The sequence below is a fragment of the Microtus pennsylvanicus genome, chromosome 7 (assembly GCF_037038515.1).
Source record: "Microtus pennsylvanicus isolate mMicPen1 chromosome 7, mMicPen1.hap1, whole genome shotgun sequence".
NCBI classification, from domain to species: domain Eukaryota; kingdom Metazoa; phylum Chordata; class Mammalia; order Rodentia; family Cricetidae; genus Microtus; species Microtus pennsylvanicus.
This window is the reverse complement of record NC_134585.1, coordinates 58,536,118-58,559,842: the sequence shown is the minus strand read 5'-3', so window position 1 is coordinate 58,559,842 and position 23,725 is coordinate 58,536,118. Positions and strand designations below refer to the sequence as shown.

At 41.9% G+C, this 23,725-nt stretch overlaps 1 protein-coding gene and 1 pseudogene across 1 annotated transcript in view; one reads left to right on the top strand and one right to left on the bottom strand.

The window, feature by feature from the left end:
* The window catches only part of Plcl2 (phospholipase C like 2), a 192,686-nt gene that overhangs the window by 61,425 nt on the left and 107,536 nt on the right, over nucleotides 1-23,725 (bottom strand). The window contains exons 3-4 of the mRNA XM_075980960.1: nucleotides 16,170-18,656; nucleotides 13,547-13,750 (exon numbers count right to left, since the gene is read on the bottom strand). Of these exons, the coding sequence (XP_075837075.1) occupies nucleotides 13,547-13,750; nucleotides 16,170-18,656 (2,691 nt within the window). The remainder of the gene's footprint in view (nucleotides 1-13,546; nucleotides 13,751-16,169; nucleotides 18,657-23,725) is intronic.
* On the top strand, nucleotides 3,301-6,830 carry LOC142853537 (importin subunit alpha-1 pseudogene; annotated as a pseudogene).

The following is a 23,725-nucleotide window of genomic DNA, read 5'->3' as shown; positions in this document are numbered from 1 at the left end:
CTTATGCCTGGCCTAATGGGGACATGGCATCACCAGACATCTCCTGGGCTACCAAACACACTGAAATAGGCCAGGGGCTGGTGCGTCCTGCCTGCTGCGCAAAACACCCTGAGGAAAACTGAAAAGGGCTCAGGAGAACCAGGGCCTCTAACCGTACCCAACGAGTTAATTATGAAGTCAATATACTGAGATACTTATTCCATTATAAACTGCTGGCTATATTTTAAATTCCTGAATTTTAAATTTTAGTTTAGTTTTAAACCAAAATGTTAAAAATACAGGTTTTTTTAAAAAAAATATGTTATTTCAAACAAAATTTCCAGAAAGCAGAATTTTAGATTTGATCTTGTACTATTTCTAATTCTGCACAATATTATATTCATAAGGAAAACAAAAATGTTGAAATATGAACATCAAAACAACTTACATGCTAAAAAAAAGAACCCCATGAATTATAAAGTTAGCCCCATATAATCTACATAATTTCTACCAGTTCAAGAAGTTTCTCCTCTTGTGATTTCTCCATATAGAGAGTACCAGGAAAGCAAACTTACGTATGTATAAATTGTCCCAATTAACTTATTATTCCATTTAATGATCAAACTTTTTTGTATACATATCTTGCTGGGGAAGAGCTTGGTAAGCAACATATCACTTTAGAAATGATCACTATTTTTATGTCATATTCTCACAGACTTAAACTATCCAGCACAGGAAAGAAATTATCTTGCAATTTGCTGACCTTAAAGATGAGCACACCCAATGCCCATCCTGTCGTGGGCCTTTGTTCAGGCTGGCCTCTTACCCACTGCTTATCTAAACTGGAATGTCAGCGTGTTACATAACAACCCCATATTGCTCAGGCAGCTTGGAACTTAAGTGTGCACTGCACCCAAATGTTCTCTACAGTATTCTGAGCAAAAAAGGGGTGTGGCTAAGTGAAGAGACTAAGCAACCGGAAGGAACTTTCGACAGGACCCATGGGCAGCCATGTGGGGCTATATCCAGAGGCTTCTGCCTCTGGTATGTAATATAGGCCAATTCTTTCTGTCTCATCTGGTCTCAGATATTTAAGAGACAGCTCTCTTTAGAGGCCACATTTTACATACAGAATAGCAGAGAAAACAGTTTAAAGCCTGGCCCGAGTCACTCTACAAAAGGAAGGGTGAACTGGAGCTGCTTGAAGAGATTTTTCAGAGTAAGTCACTGCTGGAGAGTGCCAGGAACTTCAGTCTTCCACTCTAGTGGAAGAGCCATCTAGAGTGCTGACATGCTTGTTCAAAGCTGTTATTACTAAGTTAATTAATTTTTAAAAAACATTGGAATTAAACATAATACGATTACTGTCTATTTATATCACACCTTTCCTTTTCTCCAAGGAGATTAAGGTGATTAAGAAACTCCTAATTAACTGAAAGTAATTGACTCTCAGTCTTACTCTAGTTTCATTTGTTTCTCTCAGGTCTGGGGTAACCAGGAATAGATATTAGTTAAGAGAGAAAGGCAACTGGAGGCTTCTGTGTGATGGAGGCAAGACTTGCAGTGTAGTGCAATGCCCATGGTATCCCTGGCCCTGACAGAGGACAGCGTGCGTAGGCGTGTGGGCAAAGCACTTACACATAGCCCAGATACTCCTCCTGCTGCTGCAGGCACAGACCACAGGCCGAGCCAGGTGGTGGGGAGACCAACCTTCTACTGTAAACTCTGAACATAACACCATTTTGTAACAAGGGTCCTGATCTCCATGCTCAAAGTGCTGAAGAATGACTGCTACCCTGGATCTTAGGGTGGTATTAAAATACACGCATGTACAAAAGGTGTAAACTTCAAGGGTATGCCTATTCTTTGAAAATTAATAGTGCCAATAATAATTACTAATATTTATTGAGGATTTACTATGTTTGGGTTAATTAAACTTAGTTGCACAATCCTAGGAGGGGATGATCTCATCCCCATTTTGAAAATAAAGAAATAGACCTGCCTACAATGGTGGAAGTGACCAAAGACTGCCTTGAGATCAGGACTCATGTTCTTTACCAGTACCCCAACAGCAAATAAATAAAGCAATCTCTTCTTTCTCTATCCTCTGCCTCTCGTCAGACACGGTATCCATGTGTGTACATATCCACACCATGTACACCTACCTAGGCCCTCTGTGACTATTCTACTAAACTTACTAAGATTCATGCTTTGTCGAACATCCCTAGGAGTCAGCTCACAGAGGTAAAAGGAAGGAAGAAAGAAAGGAAGGGAAGGAGGGAGGGAGGGAGGGAGGGAGGGAGGGAGGGAGGGAGGGAGGGAGGGAGGGAAAAGAAAAAGACAATGCTTTCCCAAGGTGGGGTTAGGACTGGCTGGAATGGGTCAAGACTTCATCTCCAGAAGGACAAGAGTGCAGCACAGCGCCTCACCGGAGCCTTCAAGGGTGATGGAGTGCTACCATCTTTCAAAGACTTGAACCTTCACTCATCTCCTCTACCCAGTCTGTATGCTACAACCACTGTATAGTACAACACTGACTACTAATTAGCTCATATAACTATTAGGGTATCATCTTAAGTCTGAACACAGACTAATTCATCCAGGAGGGGAATGTCCATGGATGCCTATGCCTATCTTCCTCTCACCTACTGTCTGCTCAGTCTTTAGTCTCCTGCCTTTGGCCATACCCTCCTGCCGAGCACCTCATGATGTCTTTGTGGTCCTGGTGAGACCACTTTAGAGCCCTCAAAGATTTAGGAATCTCAGTCTCTTCTACTACTAAGATAAGAAGGACATCCATTCACCCTCAGAAGGCAAAATAAGACGTGCAGGCACTGGAGAGGTGGGTGGGGGCTTTAGAACAGCCTTCCCATTGCCTAGGAGGAAGTGGGTTCCTAGACAGTCTGCAGAGTGTTGTCAGCAAAGCTTGGATTTAACACCTTGAGAAGAGCCCATTTCCCTGCCTTCAAGGGGGAGAGGGTGAAAGGAAATGAGGTTTTCAGTCTTAGCAACTCCACTTAGTACAGTTTTCTCTGCCCGGCCCTACCCATCACAGCCCAAGAAATGCATGATTTGGCTTTAAAAAGAGAGCATGACTTAAATTCAATTATTGCAGTTCTTTTATAATGTCTCATTACCATGCACTGCAGCTGTGACCACAGCCATCACTAAATACACATTTCAGTTCAAGTTCTGCTGGGCTTCCACGCAGACCTTTCTGTAACCATCCCGTGTTCACATACTATAAAAACTCATAGCACCGCTGGTCCCAGCTGTCTCTCCTCTCCCAAATCACACTGCCTGTTCTCTCAGGACAGGACCATGACAATAAGGACCCTCGCTCTCTCCAGGTGAGAAGAACTCGGACAATGACAATATTTTCCTCTTACGAGGTCAGCAACTAAATCACATTCTTGTGGATCAAAAGGGCAAAATGCATGCAGTGCATTAGATGAGAAAAACTTTTAAAATCATGGTTTATGGTGGCAAAAAGTAGTTTAGAAAACACAGTATCACAATTGTTCAGATACTCCTTGATGGGCAAAGGGCAGAAAGAAAACACTGTAGGCCTTGGGTTAGAGGTAACTCCTGTCAGCCATCTACCGCCTACAGTAGGAAAACAGAAACTGATAAGATTTAGTGGTTGTGGTTACATATCCTGAAATATAAAATTTACAGAAATTCCGCATTTTGAATTCTTTTCAGTTATTTACCGTATAGACCATTCCTAGTCTGCAGACTACTACAAACTGGCTCTGATTTCTCCTCTAAAGTAACACATGACATTCACCTAAAAGATTCAAGACAATACAGATTTGATATACTATGTGCACATTTTAGAAGTTAACATAAAAAATCAAATACGATTACCATTTTTCAGGAGAACACTTGTTAAGACATTTGCGGGTAAAAGAAAAGTCTATGTTACGGTAATATAAAGAAATCTAATATACAACAACAGAAATTAGTGGGTGCCATCCCAGTTCTGTCTAACTACAGTCAAATAACTATTTTTATTCACAAAGACAGATCTATGCTGTCTTGTTTTGGCATGAGATAAGTGATATAAATGCTAAAATTATTTTATGATTTCATGTCTTATAATGACATAAATAATGGAAAAACTCCAGCTGACCTCCTTCCAGTGTGGAAATATAAGTATTATAAAGACAATTAGAAAGAGCCACATTGATTTACAAATAATTAAGAATTTTCATAAACAGATGAAGACCCTCCTACATAAAACTTCCATGTAGAATGTGCCATTCATCTCTAAACATTCAGTAGAGAAATATATGCTTTAACTTAACCTTATGTTACTTTTAAATTAATCAGTATAAATAAAGATTAATGAGTAATGAAACTTAGAGAATTAAATTCAATCTTACTGCATCATAGTATCTCCCACTGAATTCATATAAAATCAATGTTCTTATTGTTCAGTATTTGGAAGGAGAGAAGCAAAGTTATAGCAAACTGGAGAGGTCTTGCATTTCAAGTCAAGGAATGATATGACATTCCTAATAAATAAAATTATATTACCACTAAAACTTACACATCTTGACACAATGGCAAATTAAACAGCTCACCCAAAGGATGACTCTTCAAGTATTTTTTAAGATTTCTTTTATTTATTATGTGCTTAGTGTTCTGTATGTATATATGCCTGCAGGCCAGAAGAAGGCACCAGATCTCATTACATGGTTGTGAGCCGCCATGTGGTTGCTAGGAATTGAACTCAGGACCTCTGGAAGAGCAGCCAGTGCTCTTAACCTCTGAGCTATCTTTCCAGCCCAAGCCATCTTTCTCTATGTGATATTTGAGGAAGAAAGTCTTATAGGGGTCCTTGACAGAGAAAATAACTTGGTAAACAACACTTTAAAGGCACCTCAACCCACAGACACAATACCAATATAAAATACTTCTAAGGGGCCTAGATAGATGGCTCAGCAGTTAAAAGCACTTGCTACTCTTGCAGAGGACCTGTGCTCATTTCCCAGCACCCACATGGTGGCTCAAAACCATCTGTAACTCCACAGGGGCTCTGAAACCCATGTTCTGACCTCTATCAAGCCAAGCATGTATATGGCACATATACATATATTCAGGTAAAATATTTACTCATTAAAAAAAAGAAAATGAATAAACATTACAAACAATAACAACAGCAAAAAAAAAAACACTTTACAAAGTCTGAGGGCTGAGGCATAGTGGACATTTCAAGGACCACTAACCAGCAGCCTCAGAGCCATGCACCACCTTTCATGGAAGCCTGAACCCAAAATGCAGCTTCCCCTCGTTCCTGGAACTATGTCCACCAATTAAACAGATTGAAGGACAAGAGGGAAAGGACAGATATTCAAACAGAAGGTAACGAGAAACTTGAGAAAAGCTAAGAAAGATGACCAGATGCAGAAAAGAGAAACATCAGCTCATTTCCTGATGAGGCTACTTCTCCACTGCAGGAAAGCTGCAACAATCAAGGCACAGGGGTTGATCTGTTGAGGGCACTGTGAAAGGCATAACCAACAACAATTTGGAAAGGCAGTCCCAGCTACTAAAGCTGCTCAGATACTGCTTTTTAGGGAGAAACAGCCTCCTATAGACAACATTATCCAGGATAGTTGTATCCCAAAGTTTGTGTTCTTGGGTAGAACTGATCGTAGTCCCACTCAGTTAGAATCCGCTTGGGTGCTCACTGACATTGCTTCTGGAACATCCAGACAGACTATGGCTGTGATGGATGGAGGTGCTATCTCAGTATTCGCTCTCTTGGCATCTCCCTATGTTCACATCAGTGAGCAAGCTGTATGGACTCTTAGAAGAATTTCAGGGGATGGTTCAGTTATCTAACATGGTACAGCTGACCCACTGCTGGATCTTCCTGCAACTCCTGACCTGCATCCTAGGCATGTGGTCACTTACGTAATCTTACACAGATACTTCCAAACCATTGCTGAAACAAGAATCTTGTACCCTTTTAGCGGCTGTTGAGCAGATTTTCCTACTTTAGTTCATATTATGCATCACAAGGATCCTGAAGTAACAGCAGATTCCTGCTGGGTTATTTCCTACCTGACTGATGGTCCAAATTAGGACCCTGGATGGTTGTGAAGACTGAAGTTGTGTCCCAACTTGTGAAGCCTCTAGGAGCTACTAAATTGCCAACTGTACTCCTGCACTAAGAGCTATGTCACTGGGACATAGGAGCAGGCTCTGATTGTGAAAGATGTAGGAACACTTACAGTCTTTCCCAGTCTGGTAACAAACCCCCAAAACTAATATTCATAAGGAGGTCACCTGACCAATGTCAAACATCACAGTCAGGACCAGATATAGCAAGTTGTGAATCATGTTAGTGTTATTTCTTGTTGGTGCCTCTTGAAGGCAGATTTTAAGACCCAGAAGAAGCTGTGTGGGCTGTAACCAACTATACAAATGGTAGGACTGTTGAACAGATTGTGTATCTTGTTCATTGTGGCATAAAAGAACCTCTGATGAACTTCTTAAATGCAGAGGATACCAAAATTATTCTGGTTATTCTTGATGCCATTTCAAGTATCTTTCAGGTTGCTGAGGAACTAGGTGAGACAGAGAAACCCAGTATAACAATTGACAAGTGCAGAAACCTCAGCAAAACTGAAGAGCCATGAAAATGGCTGTAGACAAGGCCTTGCTAGGCTTGGTTGAGAAGTACTTCTCAGTGGAGGGAGAAAAAGACCCAAATGTTGTGCCAGAAACTAACCTCTGAAGGCTTTGCCTTCCAAGTTCAGGATGGGCCCCCAGGACCTTTAACTTCTAATATCCACCTGAGGCACAGAGTTGTTAGCTACGTCCTGTGGCCCTCATAAATTTCCCTTACTTCAAACTTATTGATGCTGCATTTGGTTATTTTAATTGATAGATTTTCTTTGTACTTTATTCTCTTGTATATAATCTATGTTACTGAAGTGTTATGGAATATTAGTTTAAGATGTGTTACATTTGTTTATGTGGTGGAATATCTGTTTAATGATGCAAAAAAAATTTCCCTTACTGCTGTCTGAGAACTCTTCAACAAAGGAAGATACTGGAGCAGCTGTAAACCATGTGAAGCTGCCCTCTGCATTTCCTATTCTATGCAGAATTTTATAGCCTGCAATGTTTTGTAAATAAAGATCAAGTTCCACTCTTCTTTACAAAAACAAAAACAGTCCTTAGAAAAAATATGGAAAAATAAGCTGTGAAGGAATTAAGCAAGAACAAAATCCAGTGTATGGTCTGATGGCAGCACCAGACTGATTCTCTGCTCTTGGCACACGAAGAACAGAAGACTGCTGTCCCTTTAGTGCTTTCTCATAGAGTGTAAGGTGACCTCTGCAGCTTCAGGTTCTGATAAATTGTGTCTGTGTGTCCCCAGATACAGATTTGACAACATTAATGCAAATAAAATGCTTGAAAAATAAGTAATCCTTCTCTGCCACTTTAAAAAGTAATACCAGGGTTCTGAACAAAGAAGCAAAATTATGGGGATCCTATCAAATGCATGGTCTCACATCACTCCCCTAGGAATTCTCTTGGAAGTCCTGGAGCAAACGAAATCTCCCAGGGAGAAATGAGCCAACACCACTCCAGCTGCCACTCACAGACATGACTGGGCAGCAATGCACCTGTCAATTCCTAGTTCCTTAGGCTTTGGGTGCTGTCATTATGTTGGCTTGCTTCACACAGGTTGAGTACCTCTCACCCCAAATGTCTAAAACCATCGTGTTTCAGATTTTTAAATATTTTCATACACTTTACTAGTTGTCCATCTCCTATTTAAGAACCCCAAATCTGTAACATTTCAAATTTGGACTTTCCTTTACAGCACTGATCAGATCGACATATCTGATGAAACCATCTGACAACATGCTGATTCCCTTAATGGTGACAAAGACTGAAATTAAATGATAAAAATTGCTCTATGGTTATGCTGGCTAGTTTGTTTATTTGTTTGTTTGTTTTTATCAATATGACACAAGCTAGACCATTTTAAAGAGGTTCCCAAAATTAAGGAAATGACCCCACCAGGTTGCCCTGTGAGAAGCCAGGACAGAACACTGGGGGAAGGTGCAGCCAGAGCAGCTGTGAGATTCCAGGACTGAAGGGGTCATGGGAGGAGTCTGAGGCTTGGCATCCTGTGGTAGGTTAGAGCCCCTGACAGTCAGAAGGTCACTGGAGAAGGTGTAGGAGAATTAGGATGGAGACCCCATTATTTTAGAGATTCGAAGATCATGGGACCAAGAAGAGCAGCAGTTATGAAGTGGAGCTGGCTTGAGCCAGGAGACAAGCCATCGGTGCTGTGCCCCTTTAAAGCCCAGGGGAACGCTAAAGGGCCTCAGTCTTGGTCAAGCACTAGAGTTTATATACTCCTGACTTTGATTTTACTATGATTTGATTACAACTGTAACCAGCTTCTTCCCTCTTGAACAAAGTATTCAACTTATTTCCTACTTTATGAGCTCAGAGTTGAGAGATCTGAACTTTTTCAAGAGACTCTGGAGTTGTGTGGAGACTGGCTACTTTAGAGATCTGGACATTTGGAGAGGATTAGGGGTTGAGAGTCACTTTGAATGTTAAAGAGGTGAATTTTTAAAGACTGTGAGACTTTTAAAGTTTGGAGTTTGTTTTATATTGTGATATTGATATTAATATAACATCTTGGGGACAACAAGCAAATAAAGGTTTTTGTAACTTTTTTATTAAAAGGTGGCAAATAAAAACATCACAGATTAAGCAGACACAAAGCCTCTACAGCTCACTGAACTTCTGTACAGGTAGAGAAGCTGTGCAGATGGAAACTGTGTAAGTAACAAGGAGGTAACAAGGGGATGCATGGATCACCCTAGGAAACAGAAATATGGAATTTCCTGGGTAAACTGAAGGAGGGGGAGACACAGGGGGTGAGGGAAAAGGATGGGGTCCAGAAATACTAGCAATCCAGTTGATCAAGTAGGGAGTGGTATGGAGGGGAAAATAATGAAAAAGATGTCTTGACAGAGGGGGCTATTTTGGTGTTAGGGAGAAACCCAGTACTGGGGAAACTCCCAGGAATTCACAAGGATAACCCCAGTTAAGATTCCTAGCAATAACAGAGAGGGTGTCTGAACTGGCCTTCTTCTGTAATCAGACTGGTGACTACTTTAATTATCATCAGGGAACCGTCATTCCGTAACTGATGGAAGCAGATGCAGTGATCCACAGCCATGCACTGGGTTGAGTTCCTGGAGTCTAGTTGAAGAGAGGGAGGAGGGATTATATGAGCAAGGGGGAGTCAAGATCATGATGGGGGAACCCACAGACACAGGAATTTATGGACTCTCTGGACCTATAGCCAGGGAACCTACATGGGACCAACCTAGGCCCTCCGCATGTGGGTGACAGTTGTGTAGCTTGCTCTGTTTGTGAGGCTCCTAGCAATGGGACCAGGACCTGAGGTATAAGCTGGTTTTTTGGAATCTATTCCCCATGCTGGGATGCCTCACCCAGTCTTGATACAGTGGGGGATCTTGGTCCTGCCTCAACTTGGTAAATCATGCTTTGTTGACTCCCATGGGAGGCCTGTCCCTTTCTGAATGGAGAAAGAATAGTGGGGGATGGGGGTAGACAGGAGGTGTGGGGAGGGAACAGGAAGAGAGAAGGGAGGAGAAACTATGGTTGGTATGTAAAATAAATGAAAAAAGAGTGGAAGCTGTGAAGCTTCACACTGGATTTTATTCTTTCATTATAAAATATATTTTATGTACTTATCTGCCACCAAAAAAATGAAGAATCTACAATGGAGTTAAAACTAGATAAACAATTAGTTTGCATCCTCTTTCATAACTCAAGCTCACTGCCTACAGTCAGTCAGTCCTTGCTCATCCCCTAATATTTAGCCTTTCTTGTTCTGTTGTGTTATCCTGTATCCGCAGGCACATTTGTCTACGTTTGTACATATATTATTTGTTAGATTCCGTAGACGAGAGGAATCATGTAGTTGTCATATGATGGATTCTGTGAAGACACAGAAAGCTACAAAAATGGATCAAAAAGAGCCATATAATCCTTTGTATGTGGGCCCTGAAGCATCATAACACAGAAGTTTCTAATGTCCCCGCCACGGACGACACGTGGGAAGTTGTCATCACACCACCTTAAAAAGTCTCCTTCCCACTGGCAACTGAGAGCACTCGGAGCAGCTCAGGTGTGCAGCTTTTGGGAGTGTCACTTGCTGAGCCTCTCTAGCCACCAAATTAAATTACAGACTATGTCTTTCTGATCTTTTTGCAAGATGCATTCATATTCCGAAATATCCCTCCTCCACTCCCTCTCTCCCCCCTCTTCCCTCTCTTTAGGTCAATCATGCCCTAGACACTTTCTCTTTCTTTTGTTCCCACATTTTCAGTGTCACCACAGGCGACTCCTCTGACTGAAAGCAGCTCTTAACTTCAAGATGAGTGTAAAAGGAGTCACGAGGAAAGGGGCCCAACAATGGCCTTACTGCGGACCACCATCCTGACTCGCAGGAGCAGGCTGCACTAACTGTGAGACTTAAACTAATCTCACTGAGTGTAGCAGCAGCAAGAGAAGGCACACAAAGCCACATCTGTGCTGCTCAGTGCCAACTGCCAACACTGTTGTGTGAAGAGGACTTTCACACATTTAAAGAACAACTTTTCATACAATCCAGTGGTCATGCTTCCCCTCCCCGACTCCTCCCAGTCCCTCCCTGACACTCCTACTCACCCAACTTTGTTCTCTTTTATCTTTCAAAAAAAGGAACAAAACAAACCAAAACCAAAAAGAACCCTCAATCCCCAGTGACTTCAGACAGACTTAATCTTGGCCTTTTTATTCTCTGTCTTTTTAAAAATATTTTTGATTAACTTTTTGAGAATTTCATGCATTGCATTTTGATCATATTTCCCTCTCTTCCAACTCCTCCCAGACCCTCCACTCATTCCACACCACCAAATTCTGTAGCAGCATAGTTTTAACACATCCGACCCAATCAGTGTTGTGGGTGTGTGACTTACCAGGACCACACTTCTAAAGCCCCATGGTCGGTGAGTTTGACTCCTGACCACCTGCTCCTCTATCCTGGGAGTTTGTCAATCCTGAGCTTGCAAACGTCTTGGGCATGATGTCACAACTACTGTGAGTTCTTATGTGCAACTACCCCGCTGTGTCTGGAAATCATGGCTTTGCTGAACTCACCTACCACCTTGGGCTCTTACAACCTTCCTACCTCCTCTTCTGAAATATCCCCAAGTCTTAGGAGAAGGGGTATGTTACACATGTCCCATTCCGGGCTAAGTACTCTATAACACCTTATTCTCTGGACCCTGACAAATGGTGACCTATGTGATAGTCACCATCTCGACAAAAAGAAGCTTCTCTGATAAGTGTTGAGAGATGTGCTAATCTGAGTATAGCAACAACTCATTAGGAGTTGGTTTAATACTATGTCCACTTAGCAAATAATAGTAGCAGAATCTCCCCAAGGGCCCATCTACCACAGATTCTTGGCCTTGAAGGTGGTGTGATGGATGGTCTCCATCTCATGGAGTGGGCCTTACACCAATCAGGAAGTGTCCGGTCACTGCCGCAGCACTCATGTCACTATTGCACAGCTGAGAGTGTCTTGTCACACCAGCCACTGCTGTAGCTTGCACAGTCCCTAGCTAGGTGGCATCTGTGACACTTCCAGCACCTTCAAGCATTAAGGAAGTAGCTAGAGCTGGAGCTGTACCAGTCACCACCCACAGCAATGGATAATATGCCCTTTCCTTATGCCCAGGCCAGCACTGGACAACCTTTGTCTTCTGGATATTGGCCCTTATGACTGGGTAACATAAACTCTCAAAACAGGTATAATTTGCATTTCCCAAAAGCTAAGAATGTTGAACAATTTAAAAAATATTACTCAGCTATTTGTATTTTATAGTTTGAAACCTGTTTAGTCCCAAGCCCCATTTTTTAAACTGGGCTGACTGTTCTCTTAATGTTTAAATTTTTAAAAAAATTCTTTGTATACTTTATAAATTAACTCTCTGTCAGATGTATAGCTAATAAAAGTTTTCCTTAATCTCAAAAAAATTATAATTAAAAAATAACTTGGAGCTTTTGTTCCTTTTCTATTTTATGGAAAAGATAGCAGTGTCACTCTTTGGAGTCTGGTAAAACTGTGCATTGAATACATACGGCCCTATGCTTTTTTTAATTAGGAAAAATCTTAATTACTTCTTTTATTTCATTGGATGTTTTCCAGTCCAATCTGTTATTATGTATCTTCTAATTGGGGGAATAAGACCACTAATAACAAGGGATATTACTGAACAATCTGTACTCATTTTGTTACTTTCATGGAATTTTGAGATATCTTTTTTGATTAAATGTTCTGGAATTGGTTATCCGCTCTGCTCTCTTAGGTGTGTTTAACCTTCTCTTCAAAACTAAGCATTCCCACCATTGGGTGATTCTCTCTGCATCTTGTCTCCAGCAGGAAATGCTCAGTCTCTTGAATATCTTAAGTTTCCATGAGATCTAAACTGAAATGGGAGGGAGGGATCGCCACGTCAAATTGGTAGGGTTTAAAATCATCATGGAAACACATCCCTGGGTTTAACAAGGGAAGGAAAAGCTACCCTGACTGTGGGCAGCTCTATCCCACGGGCCGGTGTCCTGGAATGACTAAGAAAGAAGGCAGACAGTAATGACCTCTGACTAGTTTCATTCAGATGAGTATTTCCCCAAACTGCTTCTCTATGCACCCCATGGGATATTTATTAATATCCTCAGAAAGCATGATTCCGCATAACACAGTGTGGGAAATGCTAGACCAAGATGTTTGTCTTTCCCTTGAATCACCTAAACTCCTTTAAATTACAGCTTTCAGATCAAAACAGACAAAAATCTTTTGGATAGGATGAATGATGCCAATCCTACTTTCTCCTCAAACACACAAGATGTATCAGGGGAAACTTAATTTTCAGTTCCTTCCTCTGGCCTGAGCTAGTGTTCTCAGGTGGAGGAGGTGGTGGCACAGCACTCACCCCTGGATACACTCCATGCCCACCCGGGAGGAACACCCAGCACTGTCAGACTGCCAACACACACTGGTTCTAACAGCCTCACCTATAGGAATTTGAAAGAAGAGCTGTTCGTGAATTGAATTCTTCCTCAGCAGACCTGAGAAGTAGCTCAGCAGTTACAAGTGTTGTCTTGTGAGCCTGAGGACACGATTTCAGTCACTGGCTCCACAACAGGAGAGAAACAGGTCCTGAAAGTTGTCCTCTGACCCTGGCACACATGACACGCTCACGCTCCACCACCCCTCCATTCCTTACACATAAGCACACAATAGAAAAAAATTTCACTCAGAGTTATAAAAAGTGTAAGAGAATTGTCTACCAGAACAACAAAGCGAGGGGAGACACTCTTTCAGCATAAGCCCACGCAGGACACACGAGACAGGAAGGAACGGTCAGCAAAGGCTGCTCTTCCATCTGCTGTGGTACCCTAAAATACCCTTCTCCCCAAGAACAGGACCAAGAGGACTCACCATGTCATAAGTTGTGACAATCTTCTTCAGAACCTCAGGCACAATGGCCTGCAGTTCCATGGTGGGGTAGGGCTCACTAAGGTTCAAGACCACCAGGGGGGTGTTGTCCGGGCCCAGGAACCGAGGTGACACAGCAAGCATGCACTGCATGAGGTTGGCCACGGAGGAGAGGCCACACAACTCCTTGAATGATACCACTGCATTCTGCAAAACAGAAAAGAGGCCCTTAGGGGGTCACTGTGATGGCGATTCTTAGTTGTCAACCTGACCACATCTGGAATTAACTAACATTCTAATGGCTGAGCACACCTGTGAGGGAGTTTTTCTTAATTAAATCATTTGAAGTGTAAAGACTGACTTCCTTTTATTTATTTGTTTGTTTGTCTATTGAGACAGGGTTTCTCTATATAGCTTTGGTTGTTCTAAAATTCTGTGTACCAGACTGGCCTCGAACTCTGAGATCTGCCTGCCTCTGCCTCCCAAGTGCAGGGATTATAGGAGTGCACCACCACCACTTGGGAGAAGACCCACTTCTAATCCAGATTTTTGAAATGGAAAGATAAACTTTTAATTCAGATATTTTGGGGTGGGAAGATACACCTTTAATCCAGGCCACCCTTTTTACTGGAAATCTATATAAAGGGCAGGGGAGAAGGAAGCTTTCTCTCTCTTTGACAGCTTGTTCTTCCTCTCACTAGCAAATTCATTCCTTCACTGGCATTAGAGTCTAGCTCTTCAGGATTCCTGTGTATGTTGAAGAACAGCTGAGACATGCAGTCTGATAGACTGAACAATTAACTTGATTCTTGGACCTTCCACCGGTAGATAATCACAGCCTGTAAGCCATTCTAAACATCCCATATCGCGTGTGTGCCTCTGTGTGTGTGTGCCTCTGTGTGTGTGTGTGTGTGTCCTAAGTATGTATACATATACAAAGGGGATTTTTCCCAGTCAGAATATGAGTCAGGAGTGTGACTCCAGGCATGCTTGTGCCCTGCGTAGACAGAACAGGTGGCCAGAAGGAGCAGATCTAGAGACCTATGCTCCTAAGTAATCCATGTTCTGGAAATAATTTTGAATTTAAACATTTTATTTTTATTAATATTGCTTTAAACATGGCCATCAAGCTATGCATCATCTTGTTCAAACTTATTTTGTGACCAGGTATAGAAATAAATTATTGTGATATCTTAAGTGTGCTCCCCCAGGCAGTCTGTGATAAGTCCTGGCTTTTCTTCACAGCACAGCCTGCATCTGTCACCTCAGCCTGTAGTTTCCCTTTCTACCACCCACCCCTATCCATAGCACAAGTCCCCGGAGGGCAGGCTGATGTCTATTGGTTCCACCACACTCTCACAGCCAGCCTGCCTATGCAGATGGCTCTGTGGGGCTCAGGGCAGACAAGCCCTGAAAGCATGATAGCTGAGCCTTAACAGGTTCCAAAGGGAATTATGTTTCATATGCACACCAACAGCCACAGACAGGGGACAATGTTGTTTATTTTGGAACAGATGGTTTGCCAAAATGCCCGTACCCTGAACAATGGAGAAACCCTTCCACTTTCAGTTATTCTGTGACCAAATGAGGACCATGGATGTCCTTACTGCAGGCAACTATTCTTATTCCAGAAGTAGCAGCAGAACTGGAGAGGAAACATTAGCATAGGAGTTACTGCTAATGCCATTTTTATAACAGTGGCTTAAGAGCAAACAAACAGGGGAGGAAAAAATGGCTCAGTAGTTAAGAGCACTGGCTGCTCTTCCAGAAGGACCTGGGTTTGAGTCCCAGCATTCACATGTCAGGTCACAACCATCTACCTCTAACTCCAGCTCCAGGGGATCTGACACCCTCTTCTGGGCTTTGTGGGCACCAGGCATACATGTGGCGCACAGATAAATATGCAGGCAAAACATTCATACTTATAAACTAAAAATAAATCTTTTTTCAAAAATAAACATCTTCTACCTAGCACACACTGCTATGTATGGTCTCTTCCTACATGACTGACCAGTCCTAGGCCACAGCTAGATGTGTCGTCCATCCTTAATCAGGCACAGTTCCTGACTGGCTGCTCTGAAACTTGTTATCATCTTAAGACTTTCATAAATATAGTTATCATAAATATTTTATGTAATCAATTATCTATCCTCTAAAATCAAAAGAACAGTGGCTTATTTAAATGTTCCCAAAAACAAGAGTTCCATAAGAAAAATCTGGAACACATCCCTTTTACTTTAACCAATCTACTTTTTGATAGGTCATCAATTTGTGTTCAATCTAAGAAATAATAATATTTAACAATATCAGAGATTCCCATGTTCGCTGTGTTAAAACAAACAACAACAAAAACCAAACAAACGAAAACATAGCTGTTGACCGGTCATAAAAGGAACATGGGTAAGCAGCTTATGAGTCAGCACCAAGACCAGTTTATTCTAGCATGCAATCGACAGTTCAACAACTGCAGCTCTGGAAGTTTAAATGATGAGAAACGAGACAATTAATAAACATTCTAACAACTAGTTGCAATTTACAAAGTATTGAAAATTAAATATACCAAGGCAAAAAATAAACACCTACAAATCATAGACATGCAAGGAGAGATCTGAACATGAACACACACCTGCATGTTTTCTCTCAGGTCTGTGGCATCCCGTATGGGGGGCTGGGCGTTCTTGAACACTTCATCTACAGTTTTAATCCACAATGTTCTCAGAGAAGCATATTCCCGGGACTTCTTTCCTTTCCTCACAGAAAGGCCCCTCTTATGAGGTTTCCCTCCTCCTCTTCGGTTAGTAATGGCCACATGGACAAACAAAGAAGCATGGACGAGGACTTCTCCAGTCAAAGACTGCAGGGGAACATGGCGGTAGCCTGTCTGCAAGCATTCAAAGGGAATCGTGTACTGGCCAATAAACTCATCCCCAATGTAGTCGTCGTCCAGCACGACGAAGCGCACCATGGCCAGCTCAGGGAGGTTGACTTGAAATTCAAAGCTTTCATCAAAAATGGGAGTGTCTCCATTCTGGTTTACAGTTTTTGTCCTTTGCTCTGCACAGTCGGCAGGGATTCCATGGATTTCCACATATACATAAGGATCTACTACATCACCTTTGGCACCTGACCCTTTGGGCTTGGGAAAGTTCTGGCCACTGATAATTTTGATATGGAGCAACTGAGGGGAAACTCCAGGGACAGAGTCCTTTGTGTTGGCACTAAAGAAGGAGACTTCCTCCCTCATGATGGCCGGCCGAAGAACATAGCCACAGTTTCCATTCTGCCGAAACCAACCAATGTTCAGATCCATCATGAGTCCTGGAGTCTGAAAGTTCATGGCTACAATCTGACACCCACATTTCCAAAAGTCTTGAGGGTTCATGTTACTAGAGTCAATTCTCATTGGACTAGGAAAGACCCTGGCAAGAAAACGCTTATTGTAATTTACAAAGTCCCCGGGGTTTTCATTGGCATATTTGCTAGCAAGCACTTCATTAAATGAACACACTTCCCAGTACTTCTGCACCTGAAACGACACCTGAAATTCCTTGAACTGGACTGACTTACAGATGCTGACCAGTTCAGACAATTCTTTGCAAAGCTGAAAGCGCTTCACAGGCACTTGGTTGGGTTGTTCCACAATCTCTTTCCCCATCCTCTGAGACATTTCTGCCCCTTCATCCTCATCAGTAACATCCCCTTCCACACCAGAGCAATTTGAAGACAGCTTCTTTGCTTTGATTAGTATCTTCCCTTTCAGGACATCTGGGGATGGTAGGTAAGACTCCTCCATGTTGGGTGATGTTGTATACAGCTTGTCTCCTAAGATTTTCTTCATGTGCTGAACCATCACTTTCTGTTGTTTAATAGAACAGTGATTTTCTAAACATAAGATGAGAGGATACTCAGAAGCAAAGAACGCATACTTGTTAATAATGTCGATGACACTGCGGAAGACTATCTGAGAGGTCATGGTATGGCCTGTGTAAATCACAGGCTCGTTATCTGGCCCATCCCATACGTCCAATTCAACACTCCTGCAACCCATTTTAAGTGCGCGGATATAGCCTGTGATGTCAGAGGGGCCCCGGAACTGGTCCTCTATCAAGTATGTATTGTGAGAGGAGTTTATAAAGTAATGAGACAGGGGCTGCTTCATGTCCTGACAGACCTTCTTATGCTCTGGATCAAATATGTAACAATCAGGGGACATCAGGTAATTAGTGAACCCGTCTATGGAGAGCCAGCCCTTCTCCTGACCTTCTTTGGATGGCTCATATTTGTGAATAATTTCAAGACTTATCTCCTCATTTATATGTGCCACACCTTGTTCCGCCTCCAGAAACATCATAAGGTCCTTGGTATCAAGGAATTCTTTATTGCTTGAAAACTGAACTAAAAGGAAGTAAATTTCAGGTCTAGTACAAAGTTCATGAAAAACCTCAATAAATTCTTCTTTTGTGACGTCAGTACCAGCTTTGTCCTTTGATTTATGCAATTCTTTGAACTTCAGCTCAATTTTGCTTGTTTTTAAACCAGGATTGAGGTTTCTGATGCACTGCACAGCATTACACAGAGTTATATGTCCAAGATCATCTACATCAATTTCACTAAACATTTGTGAAACCCAAGAAGTCCTCATGTTGTCTTGACTACTTTCTAACATATCGAGTGTATGTTTCCCATAAGAAATCAAGTATCGGAGTCCTGTTACCCAGATGTTCGCAACATCTGCAGAATTGGCAACCAAATCAAGTGACTCATAATTCTCTCCATATATGACTGAAAATGCACAGTCTTCAGATATCTGCTCAGAAATACCATTGCTGCGGAATATATCTGTGTTTTTCCCTGTTCTAACTTCCTTGATAGATTTGATATCAATCTTGGCTTTCTCAGAATCCTTCTTAGATGGCTCCCACCTCAGGCTTTGCATGTCGGCATCCAGCAAAAAATACCGATGATAAATCCTGGAGTTTGAGCGAACCTTTTTGAGTTCAGAACCCTCAACCATTGAGTTGATACAGTCACTTGCACTGCTGATCTTCTTCTCTGTCGGCATGCTGCTGAATGACACCGTTTTCTTCCTCTCTCTTTTCTGTTTCGTGCCATCCTGGAGGGAAGAAAAGTGTGTTAGGAATAACATAGACATGGGTATTCATGCTCAGACAAGGAATTAAATTTTAATTCCATGGAAAATGTATACTATGATTTTCTAATCTGGCCCCTGGAATGAATGACAGCTGTGCATATTCAAAAATTTAGAAGAGGACTTAGAGACTCGGCCTAATGTCGCTAGGCCAGAAAGTATTGCTTAATAACTGTACTCATCCTTGAAAAGGCCTCTCAGAGAGAGCACAGGCTTGTCCATAGGACTGGATACGCAATTTTCAGGAAATACAGAACTCCTCTGCTCACAAAATACCAAGAATCCCAAGGCATCAAGAGAAGAACATTAAGTCAACCACAGTACCCATCTGCATGTGGGGCCTTTGTAACTACACCACTCATGTACCTGTGCAGATATAGATCTCCATATCAGTGTTTCCTACGGGCTTAGCATTACATGCCTCAAAATCACCTATGTTACGCGTAGCAGATTTGAGTCTATGAAATCAAATCTCTAGGGATGGTGGCAGGGATCTGTATTCAGACAGCATCCCACACACTGGTTGCAGAGACTACAGCCTGAAAGACCTTTTCTAGACACTTTTTAATAGTATGTTTTAAGTATTTTATTTCTCAATACTATACGTGACTAGGCTAGAAATGGTTAACCATGAACCCATAAAGTGTGTATTAAATGGATAGACACAAATCCCTGGCTCTTCACAGCATCACAGTATGCTAGTTAGGGTCCTGCGAAGCTCAGGGAGACACAGATTTCTGCTAGTCATGCTAGGCTTGAAAGGAGTTACAGGTTACGCTGGAGTTATTAAAGCCCGTTGCTGTGCATCTTCATGCTGCTGCTCAGGAACCTCCAATATGAACATGGGTTACAGTGCTACCCAAGTAAGGCTTCAGGGAGCACCTATTTCTAAAGGAGTCTGCATCCCCCGCTTTCCTGCAAATCCAACATACTCACATGTAAGAGCTGACACACATTCACTCGTGTGTCTCAAACCTTTCCTATACAGATGCCTTTATTTGAGAGGGGAAAAAGCTGAAGTGACTGCAAATATCTTTGGTGATCTGAGCTTAAAAGACAGCAGTGCTTCTCAAGAAGTGTATGACATCTGTGATACATTTCTAGCATCTTACTGTATTCACAAATAATAACAAAATAAATAAGTAATAAAAACAGACTAGGAACGGGGGTGTGGGACGATACTAACCTCATTATAGAAAAGGAAAAAATGTAACCATGTAAGCACATTCAAAGACAATTCTGCTTTTCCTGCTCTGCACAGAATCTAAGCAAATAAAACCTCTGTATTTTCAAAAGCAATTATTATTCTATCTATATCTGAAATTTAAAAACATTCTTACCTTTTTATTATCTATACTTCCAAAAGAAATTTGCAGAGGGTAGCTAAACTTGATCTTTAAATCATATATGTATCATTTTCCTCAAAGTTTTAGAATGAACTATAGAGGTTTTCGTGCTCTGAGATACGAAGTAAAACATAAGGCCATCAGGCATTGTATTTCGTTCTAACTATATCATCAGAATGATAAACTACAGAAAGATAAAAGCTGTGGCAATTGCACCTGTAAGATTTATTGTATCTTAGTCATTCCAATCCCTAAAGCATACGTTGTTGTTTTTTCAGTGAGTTGGCATGAAATCAAATATGTAGTCAGCATGAAGCAAATGTATAAATTTCCTATCTGTCAGAACAAAATACCTATCTTTGCCTCTAAAACGACATATTTTGTTTTAATAAGGGCAACATGCTAATTTAGTAATGAAATTTCATAATCTGTAAATTACACCTCAAAGTGCTACTGATAAAATGGAGTCACAAAAATAAATGGAGGTGTTTACCCACTGATCCATTAAATAGATATGGTATTTCCTCAGCATTTCCATCTTTTATTCTCCTATTTTTACACTGATTATTAATTTACTGCTACAAATTCTAATTTGCTAAAAAGACACATTTCACATTCATGATTGTCTTAGCTATCAGAAAAGAGAGGACTCAACAGCAATGCTCCTCAACAGAACACACAGAACATATGCATGTATCCACACCAGTATATGTGGGACAGGCGAGAGCTTCAACACTGTACCGTGGCTTTACAAACCAGGCCAGGCTCTGACTGGAAACTTCCAGTCACTGACTATACTGACGCACACTCATGGTGCTCACCCAGACATAGCCTGAAATACTGGCAGCAAGGACACTCTTCACCAGTCTCCCCTCCCTATCTGCCTTAGCCAAAGCCATAACAACACCCGAATGAAAATATTGTCTCTCCTTTCACACTAGCAAACAAAGCCATTAGGAGCTACGAGAAGACGCGCTTGCTTACAAACTGTTCCAGTTGGATCTTAACTGCCTCTCCTCCCCCCCAGGAGCTTGTGTGGTGGAAGCCTTGGGGAGGTGACTCTATAGAAGGACCTTTCCATTCACAGACTCAGAACTACTTGGAACACTGAGGTATTGAGAACTTTCCAAGGTGGAGCCTAGTTAGAGGAAGTAGGTCATTGAAAGCATGCCCTTGAGCTGGGCTTGGTGGCCCAAGCCTTTACTCCCCGCATTCGGGGGTGAGGGCAGAAGCAGCTGGATCTACTTGAGGTCCAGGCCAATCTGGTTTACAAAGGCAGTTCCTGGACAACCAGAGCTACACAGAAAACCATGTCTCAAAAAACAAAATTAAAAAACAGGAAGGAAGGAAGGAAGGAAGGAAGGAAGGAGGGAGGGAGGGAGGGAGGGAGGGAGGGAGGGAGGGAGGGAGGGAGGGAAGGAAGGAAGGAAGGAAGGATACCCTTGAAGGGTGTATCTTGCCCCTGCTCCTCCCTACCCTTTGCTTCCTGGCTGCCATGAGGCAAGTGGCTTCACATGCTCCCAGCCACCTTACAGCAGGCTCAGAAAAAAAAATGAAGACAACTGGACTGAAGCCTCTTAAACTATTATCCAAAGTAAATAGTTCCGCTTTTCAAATTGTTTGGCTAAGCTGCTTGGTCAATAAGGAGAACAGGTGTGAACTTGATTTATGTCTCATTAGCTGTACCAGATTTCCTGGCTAGCAGAAACAGGTGGACATGATGCCAAGACATGTATGCAGCTGGATTCCCTATAGCCAAGACCAAAGGAAGGGAAGACAGAGGGCCTGAGCAGGAGTGAAGGAGGGCTAGGCTGAGATGGCCGGAGACCAGTTCTCAAACCACCTAACTCCCGATTCTACCCTTCCCTGCTCATTTCAAGTTGGCCTTAACTTTTTAACTCAACAGTGATTAGCACTGCCTAGGCTAAAACAGCTGACCACTAGCAGAGCTGGAATGAACTCTGTGTGTTTCTTAAGGTATGTTGGGTTAAACTGAATATTGGAAAGAACTCAAACTATATGTGCCACAGATACAGGTTTTTATTTTTCTTTTTAGATTTTAACTACAAAACTAAGTGAATCTGGCATGCATTAAGCATCTAAAGTCACAGAAGAAGAATCTAACTTCCTGCAATGTCTCAAATAGTTTGAAGAATATTAAAACACACTTCTCAGAGCTAGTTGATACCAGCACTCATCACCGAACCCTCTGGAGTGGAAAAAAATGACAACTTTGTCTGATGATACATCCCGCTGCTCCAGAGCATTTACTAACAGCCAGGGAATGAGCATGCAGAAGGCCTGGACTAGGGAGAAATGGTTTCCTCAAGAGTTTACCTCCCTCGCAACTTCATAAGAATGCTTAAAGATTCCTTTAGACAACACCCACAGCCATCCCCCACCTTATCTCTCTCCACCAAAGCCTTGGCTCTGACTGCCCCTGAAGAGGTGAGGGCCCAGCTCTCTGGATCCCAGTTCCACAGGCACATCCCGAGCCCCACTCTCCAGCCAGCTAGACCCCAGGGCCCTGAAGCAGCGTCCACACACATGCAGCCGTCCCCCACTGCATCTACACCATGGGAGCCTTGGCCCTGATTGCACCTGGAGAGAAGCCCCCAGACCCACATCAGCAACTACCAGAAGCACAGCCCCACCTGCACTCCTTGGAGGAAGAGATGGGTAGGCGGGTAGGCACCAATACAAGAACACATTCAACAACCTAAAGAGCAACATGGCAACACCTGAATCTGGTGGTCCTACAAAAGAAAGACCTGAATATTCTAACAGAAGAAGCAGAAGAAAATGTCCTTATATATAACTTTATGAAGACAACAGAAGCCCTTAAAGAGGAAATGAAAAATTTCCTTGAAGAAATGGAGGAAAAGACAAACAAAAAAATGTAAAAAAAAAAAATCAATAAATCCCTGAAAGAAAGCCAAGAAATCAAGAAAAAGCAAGCAGATAAACCAAACAGTTTAAACAGTTCAAGACTTAAAAATTAAAATAGAGGCAATAAAGAAAATAAAAACTGAGGGAACTCTGGAAGTGAAAAGTCTTGGTAAATGCAGACTACAGATGCAAGCATAACCAACAGAATAAAAGAGATGGAAGAGAGAATCCCAGGAGTTGAAGATACGGCAGAGGAAACAGATTCACGGGTCAAAGAAAATGTTAAATCCAACAAATCCTTAACACAAAACATCCAGGAAATCTAGGACATCATAAAAAGACCAAACCTAAGAATTATAGGGATAGAAGAAGGAGAAAAACTCGAGCTCAAAGGCATAGAAAATATATTCAACAAAAATCATAGAAGAAAACTTTCCCAACCTAAAGAAGGACATGCCTATGAATAATACAAGATTCTTACAGAACACCGAATAGACTGAAAAAAATAAAAAGTTCCCTTGCCATATAATAATAAAAACACTAAATATACATAAACATACAGAATAAAAATGAATATTAATATAAAGGAAAAAAGTCAAGTAACATACAAAAGTAAACCTATCAGAATTATACCCAACTTCTCAATGGAGGTTTTCAAAGCCAGAAGATCCTGAACAGATGTGCTGCAGACACCAAGGGACCACAGATGCAAGGCTAGACTACTACACCCAGAAAAGCTTTCAATCACCACAGACAGAGAAAACAAGATATTCCATGACAAAACCAGATCTAAACAAT